This window comes from Desmodus rotundus, chromosome 2 (assembly GCF_022682495.2).
Source record: "Desmodus rotundus isolate HL8 chromosome 2, HLdesRot8A.1, whole genome shotgun sequence".
In the NCBI taxonomy this organism is placed as follows: Eukaryota; Metazoa; Chordata; class Mammalia; order Chiroptera; family Phyllostomidae; genus Desmodus; species Desmodus rotundus.
In genome coordinates this window covers 101,859,561-101,873,047 of record NC_071388.1, presented here as the reverse complement: position 1 = coordinate 101,873,047, position 13,487 = coordinate 101,859,561, and the positions used below count along the sequence as shown (strand labels likewise).

At 45.2% G+C, this 13,487-nt stretch overlaps 1 protein-coding gene across 22 annotated transcripts in view; it reads right to left on the bottom strand.

The window, feature by feature from the left end:
• KALRN (kalirin RhoGEF kinase) overlaps window positions 1-13,487 on the bottom strand; it is an 838,419-nt gene that overhangs the window by 66,192 nt on the left and 758,740 nt on the right. For 15 of the 22 annotated variants that reach the window (XM_053918443.2, XM_053918448.2, XM_053918444.2 and 12 more), the window contains 2 exons: window positions 8,004-8,287; window positions 6,727-6,831 (listed from right to left, as the gene is read on the bottom strand). In XM_053918443.2, the coding sequence (XP_053774418.1) occupies window positions 6,727-6,831; window positions 8,004-8,287 (389 nt within the window). Of the gene's footprint in view, window positions 1-3,336; window positions 3,433-6,726; window positions 6,832-8,003; window positions 8,288-13,487 lie in introns of all 22 variants that reach the window. The other 7 variants (XM_053918445.2, XM_053918458.2, XM_053918461.2 and 4 more) reach the window with 3 other exon arrangements.

Here is a 13,487-nt window from a genome sequence, read left to right as displayed (position 1 = left end):
AACATGTTTAACACCAGACCCACTGCTCACACAAACTGGAGGTGAACAGACTCCTAACATTGCTAAGGTGAGCAGGAGTAGTCAAAAAAAGGTAATCCAAAATATGAAAAAAATACACTTTTGGAAACAAATGTTTACTGATATAAGTATAAAAGGCCCCTATAGTGGGGGAGAATATAATGTCCTAAGTGACAAAACATCTAGCTGGAGAGGTAAGCTGCAAGTGCAAAGGGAAAATCATTTTAACAAATAACACAACAGGACCACCAAACAGCGGTGTCAGGTGGGGTGCGGTTTACACAGTGATTACTGTGGGACCGCACGAGACTCTGGCCTGGGCTGGTCAGAGAAGCCTTCTGGAGAGATGAGATTTGAGTGGGGCCTTGAATAACTATTATACTTTAGATAAGCAAAAACAAGAGGGAGAACATTCCAGGCAAGTGGAGTGGTGTGGACAGAAATGTGGAGGCAGCACAGCCAAATATATGTTTGGGGATAGTGAAGAAAACAAGTCCGAGTTCATCAGCCACAATAACAAGTGGACGCTGGAAAGACAGGTTGGGAAGAAGTTCATAGAAGATTAGAATTCTGGGTAAATATGTGTTGGGAACCTCCCTGCCTGGTTTCAGAAGCTATAACCCCCCATTGGCTAAGGCTGAGTGAGAGACCTTGGGACCCTAAGCCACTAAGGAGACAAAGCTTATCTCCCTGGCAGAAGCACTGCCTCTGCCTACTTTACTTCACCCTGCCTGGCCCCCCAGTGCATGACCAGTTAGCCAATGACTGGTAAGATTCCTCAAGGGAGAGATGACCTAAGACAGGCAAGGTCATGAGGGGCCCTCAGGGAAGGACTTGGGGGGCTATAGAAAAAGTGGGTGATGAACCCTTGCCCCTCGGCTTTGACATAGCCTGAGTCCTCATTCTGTCTGCAAGAAGTCTCCTAATCTCTTGGCTGCCTTACTTCCCCTGCTCGACTTAAGCCTGAAACAATGCCGGAGGTGGGTACAGTCCAGTGCTGGAAAGGGCGGGTTCCCTGGGGTGATCAGGCCTGAGAAAGAATGCATAAAATCCTGTGAAACCTGCTTTGCTAATACCCTCAATTTAAATGATAAGGGTCCAAGCATGAAATGAGTTTGTTTCCCCAAAGTTGTATGGCCCTTTATGTATCTGACCCTGATTCTAAATAAGCCCTCATAGTTCTTTGAACGTCATCTATTATTTGATCATTACTGCCTGACAATGATTGATGAGCTTTATGTATATATACGCCCTGTATTCCTATGCAAATAAACCCAGTAAAAGTCCATTGAGGAACAGGTTCCTGGCCCTTCTCCTTCGAGAGTTCAGCCACCTTTCCTCCCCAAGCAGATCATGTCTTGGTAGACTGATTCTCAGTCATAATGCCACAGATACCGCAGGCTGGTACCCACATCAAATGTGGACTTTACCTATGGGTCAATGATTTCCAAACGTTGATTATATACCTCTAACAGTAAGCATAATTTTGGTCATGCATATCCAAAGCATGTAACTTATTTATAAATTACACATGTATATCTGTGCTACTGTACTACCATATGTACCTATTAAAACATACACAAAACCGTCAAACAATGAGATAAAGAGATGCCAATATTTTCTTCCTGCATCTCAGTAAACTGTCTTGTGTATTGAAGGCACCCCACAGTGGAAACAAGCAGGGAGGTTGTGAGTCTTCCCCGTGGAGGGAGGCAATAAACAGTGCTTGTGAAACACCAGCTGGAGAATGAGGCTGGGTGGGGAAAGACCAAGCAGTGGATACTGCAATAGTGCAGGCATGAGGTCAGGGCCCAGGCTCAGGTGGCGAAAGAAAAAGTGCAGAAAAAGGATGATTTTTTAAAATCCTCACCCGAGGACATGCTTATTAACAGCTTTAGAGAGAGGGGAAGGAAGGGAGAGAGAGCAGGAGAGAAACATCAGTCAGTTGCCTCTCACATGCATCCCAACCAGGGACCAAACCTGCAACCTAAGCATGTGTCCTGACCAGGAGTTGAACCCGCCACCTTTCAGTTTATAGGACGATGCTCCTACAAACTGGACGAGCCACACTGCCCAGGGCAGGATGATTTTTAAGGAAATAAAATATTTTTATGATATTTGGAGAATGAAGAGGCTGTATTGTATGGGTTAGTGTAGAGAGGAAAGGGGAGCAAGTAAGGAGTGGCCAGAGAGGGGAGCTTTGAAAAGTGCATGCAGGCCCATGATAGCACTCAACCCCCACCAGTGGGGCAGGGAGTGATGGCAGGAAACGAACAACCCCCCAGAGGCTGGCACTCGTTACTGAAAACACCAACTAAGGTTTTTGTTTTTTTTAATTAGGAAGGAAAGTTAGAAGAAAAAGAACAAAGTCATATATGTTAAATTCATTGGTACTCCTTAAGAGCTAGGATATTTAAAAAGGGAGTTCCTGTAATTAAAATTATTATCAGGTAGCTTTCCCCAGAGAGCATCCATCATTCCCTCTCATTCCTGGGCCATGGAGAAGGGTTTAAATGGTGCTGTTAAACAGGACCGCCTGACAGAAGTCTGGCAGAAACCCAGACATACTTATCCTAGTGAGAGTTGTAATAAAAACAAAGTGAGTGACATAAATGAGAGCAAAGGAAAGAAAAGGGTTTCAAATTGTCATCCTGTGCTGATACACTTTTTATTATTATTATTTTTATTCTTCTTTATTCTATTACAGTACATTTAAATATAAAAATATGGGAGTAAAGGAGCTCTGTCCCCAGCATTAATGCCAAAACCCCATACCAGCTCAGACTCATTACAGGATATGCACCAGCTCCCTTAGTGTCTTGTGGGGAGGTATCCACATACTTGTGCCCATTCTCCTTCAGAATCAGCAGTCAACTTGTGTGAGACTTTGGAAGCTAGAAGACTATCCAAGGTCCCCAAATACAATTACTCAGCGCTTTCAAAGGTCCAATCCATGTTCTGCATCTCTGCAGCAAAGTTAGCTTCCAGGCTAACCAGACACACATCAGTCACTGTCAAAATGTCGCTGCCCTGGAGACCAGTGGACCAGGCTTATTGGGAGGCTGCTGTGTCTTGAATGCCTTTTGCCTCTCGGCAATGTCACAATCCCAAAAGAGCCTGTTAACTGCCCATGCCCATTCCCAAACAAATCCCAAAAGCACTCTGGGGCACAGCGTTTTAGAAAGCACCATTAGCTGGAAGTGACCCTATAGGAGGAACGAGGGTAGGTGCAACAGAGAACACTGCTGACAGGTGCCAGGCCCTAAGAGCCACACGGAGGGGAGATCCAGGCAGAGCTGCCTCCAGGGCCCCACTTACCAGCTTGCTTTTGACCAACTGCTCTATTGCACTGACAAGGTCTGCAGCAGTAGGCACTTCGGTGGAAGCCTGCCGGGCTGCTAGCAAAGAGGAGGACTGCAAGACATTGAGCAGCAGAGCAAAAGCAGATTAGCAAGGAATGAGGAATAGCAATTAGCAAGCAAAACAGCAAGTCCAAAGCTCAAGGCAGGCAAGGCAAGCAAAGCTCTAGGGAGTTTCGAGGGAGGAGATGACAGAGGGACACAACAGTATGGGTGTGGGACAGGCCTGCCAGACCCTTTGTCAGAATTCTGTCCAGAAGTGAAGCACGAGACTAGGCTCTCAGGCAGGCCACCTAAGGAGCCGAGGTAGGTGGGGGTTTGCTGTGTTCCCTGAGAGACCAGTAGGTAAGGGCTGTGCCTGCTGACAGCAGTGGGGTGGGGGTGGTGGGCAGATGAGACTTGGGCCACTACAGGACTGCCTTTTACTATGCCAGGGTGTGAAAGGAGTCATAAAAGCTAGGTTTGAGTGTGTCTGAAGAAGAGAAATTGTCCTTGCTTTATTTAGGTGTAGATCTTAAATATAGACCCTCACTGTGTGTCAAGCAAAAATCAAAAATGCTGGGGGCAGAGCACTTAGAGACCAGAGAGGTGGACACATACCCCCCACCCCCATGCGCACTCAGACACACACTGCTGCAAACTGGCACACTAGGAAGTAATTCAAGGCTTTGGCAGGACTTGTGTAACTTCTTCTGGAGAAGGAGGGACTCTCCTGTTCACAGAGAAGGGAGGCTCAAGGCCAGGGCCTGTCCCTCTTCCCTCATACCCACAATAAGGCTTAGTCCACGTGACTGTTTGGGCAGTGGTTTGGGGACTTCTGCTCACTGAGGGGTGGTGGTATATTTTCTTCCTCTTCCTACTTGAGAAGAAACTGGGGGGAACGATCAACCCCACATGCACGTGCAAGCTTTACCCCTGGCACGTCAAAGCAGAGGGCACTGGTGTTCCCAGGGCCCAGGTACACGCGCCTTCAGCTTTTGACACTGACAACTCTGGGAGAGGAGAGTTAGATGTCCAGGGGCAAAAATTCCAGTGTGTCCCTGAACTTAGTGGGGAGAGTTTCAAAAGGGAAGCTTCTTTTTGTCTAATCAAACTGTGAGTTTAGGTCCTTGCTTCTAAGATACAGTAAAATAAATAAATAAATAAAATCAACGTAGTTAAGAGAAATATAAAAAACACTCTTTTTCTCTCCTGGGGAATGCAAGAAGAATGTGTAAGTCTGTTTGGAAATCAAGGTTATCAATTTTGTATCAGTCTTGGTAATTCTACCCGGGAGCTTTTTCCAGGGACAGGAACGAAAAGAACAAATGCTATACGTGACAGGGGACCCGAGGAGGTGCTACCCAATGGAGCAAAGTTTGGAAACAACCTAGGGTATCTGACAACAGGCAGGTCAAGCTAATTATGGCACATCGAATAAATGAAACACTCCCAAGCTATTAAAATTATAGTTAAGAAGGTAAAATTAACAAGACTTTAGGAAATATTTAAAAAAACACACACAAACAAATATTAGAAGGACACATGGAGCCTTAATTGCACAACATTAACAATGGGTGGACTTTAAAAATTTGCTAAAAGTTCTGAGGATCACCAAGTACTCCAGCAAAACGAAGGCACTGAAGTCCAACAAAGAGGACTGAGGAGGGTTAATGAGTATAAAAAGGGACTTGCCATCTGCCTTATTTCTGGCTAAGAAAAGTCTACATAAACATCTGCGGGTAAATCCACATTTTCAGTTAAAAAATTATCCAGAAACAACACAACATCCTTTTCCCCCAAATAAGCTGTTCTGAGGGTATTAGAGGGGGAGGGTTCATGACCTTTCACTTATCTTATGCAAGCTGGCACCTCAGTGTGGAGGGCTGCGTGGGATGGCAAGTAATGGGACATGAGCATCCTACCCCCCCCCCCCCACACTATCACTGCTTGCGGAGCATCTCACAAGGATGGGCCTCTGGGAACACAGCAGGTTGTGTTCATTCTCATCTCAAGGGGAAGCACAGGCGCTTCTGCCTCTGGGAATCCAGGATGGCACCATGCCACGCTTCCTGCTACTTTTTTCCCAACAGTCAAGAGTCAGAGCTGATCCTGGAGACCCGGGTCACCAACATCACCCTCCTAGGTTGTGGCCCTCCTAAGGGCCACAACTGTGTGCTTCTCATGGGTGAGTCACAGAGGGTGGCAGCGACCACATCTTAGTCATCATCCTGTCCCTAGAATCTGTCCCTGTGGCACAGAGGAAGCCCTCAATTAATGTCTGTGGGTTAATGACCCAAATGTAAAACAGAATTAAAACAAGAACTGGGCTATCATCAGAAATGCTGAAGCATCGGCACAGTCCTTTCCGAATTGTACCCTTGGTGGAATTGTATGCCAGAGCCACAGCATCAGAGCAGCCTGCCCCGCTGCAAGGCAGAGCACCAGAGACCACAGCGAGACCCTGGAGAGAGGCTAGGGTACTGCCGCCGCCGCCCCCCCCCCCTCACTGAACAACACTCTGAAAGCAAACACCAAGTACATCACAAACTGAAACCACCACTGCGACTCCAGAGTCCAAACGACAGCAACTCTAAGGGAAGGCAGGAGGAGCACAATGCAGTGAAAATGTCTGTAAGGAAAGTGACTGATGAAGCACATGACTAAAGCAGCCTCAGGCCTCGGGTCAGAACCTGAAAGCACAGCCAATCCCAGCCTCTGCTCCAGAACAACCGGAATGACCACTCTGAGATTAGAGGTCCAGCGGACATCACACTTCAGATACCCACGAGCCTCTCTGCCAAGGAGTCAGGGCATTTTTGCAAACCAGAGAACATGAGCAAGCTGGCATGTTCTCCGGTTTGCCCACCTTTGGCAGCAACCTCTCCTTAGCAGCATCTCTGCCCTCATGCTGCGTTTGCAGAATCTTAACAGCACTGGGCATGACTGGAAGTTACTGTTATTTCAGGTTTAGAGTTGAGCATAGGGAAAACAACCAACTAAAACAAAGGTCATACAGTCAGGTACAAGAAAATGATCATGGCCTAGAACCACCTCAGATCCCTTTATGAGACTAATAGTGCCTTTTGGGATCTGCCGCTTCCAAAGACAGAGAGCCATTGCCCTTCATCAACAGGACAAGGCGCCAGGCAGAGTCCCACTCTGGGCATGCTGCACACATGGCTACACTGCCCAGAACAAAGCCAGATCTCCAGGGGAAGGGAGGGGACCCCTACCAGATACAGTCAGAATAAGCTGCATCACCGTGGATTCCCGTGGTGTAAGGGATAACAAGGGCGAGAGTGCACACAAAATGAGACCACATGCGTTATGCACTGCGCTTTCGAGTGAGCCAGGAAAGAAGCCCCACCATCTCATCCTGTGTAGGGTCGTTGTCAAAGATCTTCATGGGCGGAGGGAGCGGGGTATGTGATTCTTCGTCTGGCTCATCTTCACCCCAACCTTTCTTGCTCTTCTAGAACAAAAGAGCAGCATTAGTCACTGTTTCATACAGTTAAAGATGCAAATGGATTTGCAACTTTTAAAAAAGCAACACAGAAGATACCTCCTCTCTCAAAAGACCCCTATTGTTTAGCCTCAGTGTCCTCCTCTGCAGAACAGGTACACTTGCTGACCTCAGAGGACAGTGAGGACGGAGAGCGCACACACATGAGAAACACCCACCTTGTTGGTTAGCCAATGAAAGAGAAAGCTGAGTGTGGTCAGAGAGAGCCTAACTTTTTACGTGTTTGCAGGACTATTAAACACGATCTGGTCATCCCCAGGCTCCACTGCCGTTTCCATGGGAAGAAATGGCAGATAGTGTAAAACTACAAAGAGAGCATGGTTACATATTAGGAAGTACTTCTTAGCCACATGAGTGACTAGACTAGGTTAGTTTGCCAGATAAAACACCTACCTCTTTCCACCAACCAAAACATACACACTGTATTTTAGTCACAGAATCTCAGCTTTGGAAGGACCCTCAGAGGTTACCCCAAAGGACCTCTTGGCTAACACAGGCATCTCTCTGTTATGTGAGATCATAGAGCCTCCCAAACCCTTCCAGTATGGGTATTCATGCATTTTCATGAAGGTTCATTCCATCACTGGTTACCAACCCCTTCCACCCCTGTGAAGTCTCTCTCTGAGCTGAAACCTTACCGGTTATAACTTCCACCTGTTAATCATAATTCTCCCCTCCAGAGCAAGCTGGATTTGTCAATTCCTTTTTATATATGGCACTGCCCAAGATACTTGTAAACAGCTATATGTCTCAGCAGTCTTCTGCTGTCCAAGTGAAATGGTCTCTGTTCATTTATTACTATTCTAAACAGGCCTAGCAAGGCTTGATGCAGTCCTTAGCAGTGGCAGGGCACTAGGTGACTGGCTGGCTCCCCTTGGAGCCAAATCTGGCAAAATTGGGTCTGTTTGCTAGATATCCTAGGTGCTGGTCAGTCTGAATTGGTCTCAGATCAAACTGGCAAGATCTTGACAATACACTGAACTTGGGTTACTTAGTCTCAATAAGAAACACTACTGGGGACTAGAGACTGTCTAGTTCGCCACACCTGTGGAAAGATGCCTCCCAGGGCTCCAGGAAGGATGTATGTCAGAAGCCCCTTCCCAATGGCCAAGTGTTAATACCTCATCAGCACTGTCTCCCTGAGGGGTCGTCTCATCACCAGGCTTGGGAGATCCCAGGTCAAAGCTCTTCCGACCATCACGCACTTTCTTCTGCTTCTTGATGTTTCCATCTGCTTTCCCACTGTTAAGCCGGCGCACAGGACTCGTCAGCCACTTCTTAAGGGTGTTGGTGGAGCGTTTGGGACCGGGGGAGCTATGGATGGAGTTCAGGGAGGGTTGAGCCTGCAGGTTGGCCACTGATTCGGACTTGCCTCCATTTTCACTTGAGGAGTGAGAGTATGCATCTGAGGAAAAAGAACAGACAGACATAGCATGTCAGAGGCCGTTAAGGCGCCTGCCAGCCTGGGAATAAGACAGCTCTGTCCTCAGGAAGCTAGAACACAAGCAGAATGTCAAGGCCAGCTGCAGACCCCAGTCAAGGACACACTCTCAGGAACAGCAGTAGTAGCTGACACACACTCAGCTTTTAATGTGTAAGGCACCACTCCAGGTGCTGCGGATCCAAGAGAGAAGAGAAGACAAAGATGCCTTCTTTCATAGGAAACTCAAGGTCCTGAGCAAGAGTTACCAACCAATAACAATGTTATGGAGCATCTATTAGTGTTTTCTAAAGATATGTAAGTCAAAGTGTTTATTTTCATAAACCTTTTATTTAGCTACACACATACACAAACTCACACAGAAGCAGAGAGAGGGAGAGACGAGTGAAAGAGCAATCAGAGCACACAAAGTAAAGATAAATTCACCAGAAGTATGTGCCTAATTGCCAAAGTGCTGTTACGGATAAACAATAAACGATGAAGCAGCGGAGTTCAGAGGAGGGTCAGATCAGTGTTGGCGGACTGGTCTGCAACGCCGTGGAGAAAGAGATTTGTCCGACTAGAGGAGAAAGGAGAAGAAATTCCAAAAGGAGGAGAGGGAAAGTTAAGTTACCACAGCCCGTAAGTAGATCTTTTGAATAAAATGAAGATTAACAGAGAAGAAACTGGATAGAAAGATTAGGGAGGATACTTAATAATATACTAGAGGAGTATAAACTTTATTGTGAGACTTTACCAGAATGACGATAAAAAGAATTTTTTGTTTTTTTGTGAATTAATCTGGTGACTATACGAAGTCTGTCCAGCCATTGTTAATATAACGAGAATGGTTTGTGTGATGTTGATGTAACCTGGCAGCCAAGGAGAGTGGACTGGAATGTGCATACATGAACAATGACAACTTCACTGTACTAGTCAGTGGGGGTGGTAGATGCCATTGAGTGAGCCTGTGTACTGTGTGGTCATCACATTCAAAATGACTGAGCAAGTAAAGCAACAAATCTGCATCGAATTTTGCATTAAGCTTGAACATTCCTCCATGGAGAATATTCAGATGATTCAGAAGGCTGCAACTATGGGCAACTGGTGATTGGCAGCTTCATTATGACAACACGCCTGCTCATGCTTCACGTCTTGTGCAGAGTTTTTTGCAAAACATCAAATCACCAAGGTGACTAGCCCCAATACAGCCTATATTACGCACCCTGTGACTTCTAGCTTTTCCCCAAACTGAAATCACCTTTGAAAGGGAAGAGATTTCAGACCATCAGTGAGATTCAGGAAAATACGACAGGGCAGCTGATGGCGATTGGGAGAACCGTGTGAGGTTCCAAGGTGCCTACTGTGAAGGGGGCTGAGGTGTCATTGTCCTACGTAGAATGCCTCTTGTATCTTGCATCTTCTTCAATAAATGTCTCTATTTTTCATAGTACATGGCTGGATACTTCCTAGACAGACCTCGTATACAGCATATCACCGGGGAGGAGGCGGTTAGAGTCTAGAAGGCCACACTAGGGCTGTGCTCAGGGACTGTTGGGAATGAATGGGAGGCATTTCAAAGCAGTAAGTGGTTGGAGTCTGGCTGGCATCAAAGGTGAGTTACCTCTCTGTATGCTGCTTCTTCTCATTACCAAAATGGGCTTGGGGGATACCCGACCAGTTTTACCTCGACCCCCAACACCCTCCTCCCATCACCCCAGTGCCTGTTTGTATACTGATATTTAAACCAAACTCAGGACTAGGTATTTAAACAAATTATTGGAGGGTTTTTTTATACCCACTTATCTCAAAGACTGAATCACCTTTCCCCATAATTACTTCATACTAGACTAGCCTAAAGGTCTAATCTAGCCTTTGAGGCCCTCTGGCCTAGACAAAGAAGAAACAAAATCCTAAGAGAAGGTGAATGAATGCTTTGCCAACAGAGAGCTATCTCTAGCTTCTACAACCAGCTGATCTCAAGGGCACCAAGATTGACCCTGCAGGGACTTTCTTAGACATTGAGAGTTTTGTACATATTTTAGAAAATAACAGCAGAATATTTGGATCTAGAAGCACAAAAAACGAGCTCCTAAAGTTCTCTGGTATGAAGAATAACTTACAGGGTTGCTCTGCTGAGGGAATATTTGGGGATCAACTGACTAGGCTGGCGTCCCTTTAAGGACAAAGTTGTAATCTTATCTCTGAGAATTCCTTGCTGGTCGTGGGCTTGAGTATGTTGACATTACTTGTGAAGTGTTGGTATGGGTCAAACTCCTGTTCTCAGAAGCCTGGGCGATAAACATCTCCCTAGCACTGGCAGTGGAACCAGGTCCTTTCTGTTATCTTCCTGCTGATAAGCTGCAGAAGCTTTTCATTCACCAGGCCCCTGTGATGCCACATGGCTTCATTAAATCCAAGCCTTCAAAACGTAGATTTATCAGCACATACTCTGTCAGCAGATTAATGAGTCCAGCCTCATTAATCGTGCCTTGTGTGACTACACAAGACAGATGACTGTCCAAGTTTTCTGTTCCATGGCAAATCATAACTCGGCTTTGAGATTCACTAATGCAAACTTCGACTGATGGTTCTTTTGCTCCCATTGTCATCTGGTTCTGCTTTGGTGCATTCTGTACAAATTAACGGCAACAGTACAAATTACAAAGTACAAATTACAAATCAAGAGTATTCTCAATTTTGTTTTTTCTGAATAAACAATTAGGGCCGTTCAACCACAGTCCACATAAAAGAGAATTCAAGAGATGGAAGCAATCTATGGTTCATTCTCTAGTTAGAATTGAGACAGACCATTTCTAAATAAATTTTTCTTGTTTTTTTAAAGATTTTCTTAAATTTATTTTTAGAGAGAGGGGAAGGGAGGGAGAAAGAGAGGGAGAGAAACATCAATGTGTGGTTGCCTCTCCACTGAGTGCCTCTCCACCTCAGTGGGTGCACCCACTGTTAACATAACAGGAATGCTTTGCACGACGTTGATGTAACCTGGCATCCAAGGACAGTGGGCTGGAATGCGCATGCACGAACAATGACGACTTCACTGTACTAGTCAGTGGGGGTGGTAGATGCTGTTGAGTGAGCATGTGTACTGTGTGGCTGTTGCATTCACAATGACTGAGTAAATGAGTGAGCGATAAATCTGCATCAAATTTTGCATTAAGCTTGAACATTCCTCCGTGAAGAATATTCAGAGGATTCAGAAGGCCACAGCTCTGGGCAACTGGTGACTGGCAGCTTCATCATGACAACACGCCTGCTCAGGTATCACACATCACGTGCAGAGTTTGCTTGTGAAACATCAAATCACCCAGGTGACTCAGCCCCACTACAGCACAGATCTGGCACCCTGTGATTTCTGGCTTTTCCGAAAACTAAGATCACCTTTGAAAGGGAAGAGATTTTAGACCACTGATGAGATTCAGAAAATATGACGGGGTAGCTGATGGTGATTGGGAGAACTGTGTGAGGTCTCAAGGTGCCTCCTTTGAAGGGGACTGAGGCATCATTGTCCTGTGTACAATGTTTCTTGTATCTTCTTCAATAAATGTCTCTATTTTTCACAGTACATGGCTGGACACCTTCTGGACAGACCTTGTGTATCAAGGTGGAGCTCTGGGTTTCGGGAACACATGTTACCAATTTCACTAGGTATCATCACATTGCTCTCTGAGCTACTCCCCTCAACTGTGTGCAAAAGTTCTGATCTTCCTGCCTTCTCCTCGATGTTTAATTATCTACATTTGCACATAATATTCCTCTGGAAAAATTAAATGTGTTCTCCCTAACCCTAAACATATACTTCAAGGAAGTAAACTGAGATAAATGTAGAATGCTTCAAGAAGAAATGTAAAGGTAAAAACCTATGCCTCTAGATCAATAGGAAATGCATCCTATAGTTGATATCTCAGCCAAAATAGAGAAAAGTATCTCTATTTTTCTATTGGAAAAATAGAAAACTTGGCAGGGTAATCCATGAAGTTGAAGGTCCAATTTCATAGACTGAGTGTCACAAGCTTATGTGCTTGGCCTTTGGAATATTATGATACTAATAAAGTCAAGGAAATCTAAATAAGCCAACAAACAACAAACTCTTATCCATCAGCAGATTTTATACTATTTTTCATCCCTACTTTCTTGACTTACCAAGCTACCTCTCTAAACCACTCAATCTCTTCCTTAATACTTGAGGGAAAAAGACACGCTATATGGTCACAAAACCTATTCTGAAGCTTAACCAATAACTAGAGACTTCTTGACACCAACACTCATCTTTTAATGACATTTTGTTGAAGTTGACTTTGAGGAGCTCTGCTAGTCTGGTAATTTTCCTGCCTTGCTTATCGAATCCGAGAACGAGCTACTGGTGCCTATCCAGTGGACTGCAATGCAGAGATGACCTGGGCTTTGAACCTGCTCAGCCACTAACTAGCTAGGTGGCAACGGACAGACACTCAGGCCTCTGTTTCTTCATCGACAAAATGGAAGCTTAGACAGAATGCATTTAGAGCCTGGCTCCACCACTGACGAGGTGTGTGACTCTCAGCCAGTTACTGAGCCTCTCTATATATTACTTTCTTCATCAGTAAATGAAGATAATATTAGTATCTATCCCATAGGGTTGTTATTAGGATTAAGGAATTAATATTTATGAAGTGCTAAAAATACTTTAGATCCATGGGAAGCACCATCTAAGTTAAATCAAAATCAATAAAACCATAAAAGTCTTCCCTAATTCTACAACTGTGAGTTTTTTCTGTATGCTCCTTCATTCCATCTGTATGTTCTTCCAAAGGCTAGACTAGATAATTTAAGGCCATTTTTAGCTTCAAAGTTTTGTGCATTATGAAAGCGATGAAAAACTTAATGCTGCCATGTGCCATTCTGTGTCACTCCTACGACCAGTGCCTACACTCTCCTCTGAGAATCAGGCAGTCACAGCCTTGGACTTCTGGGCTGCTGGTGTCCCCCTCCTCCACCATTTGGAAGAGTAAGCAGCCTCCTTATCTCTGGTGGTATCTACAGAATGGGAGCTTCTGTTGGACTTTATGACCAGGTGATTGAACAACTGAGGAGATTAGGGTCTCAGGTATGCTTGCTTGGTTTTGGTTTTTAATCACAGCAGCATGTTTCCAAGCAGCACAGGAGATGAGAGCTGTCTGCCTGACAT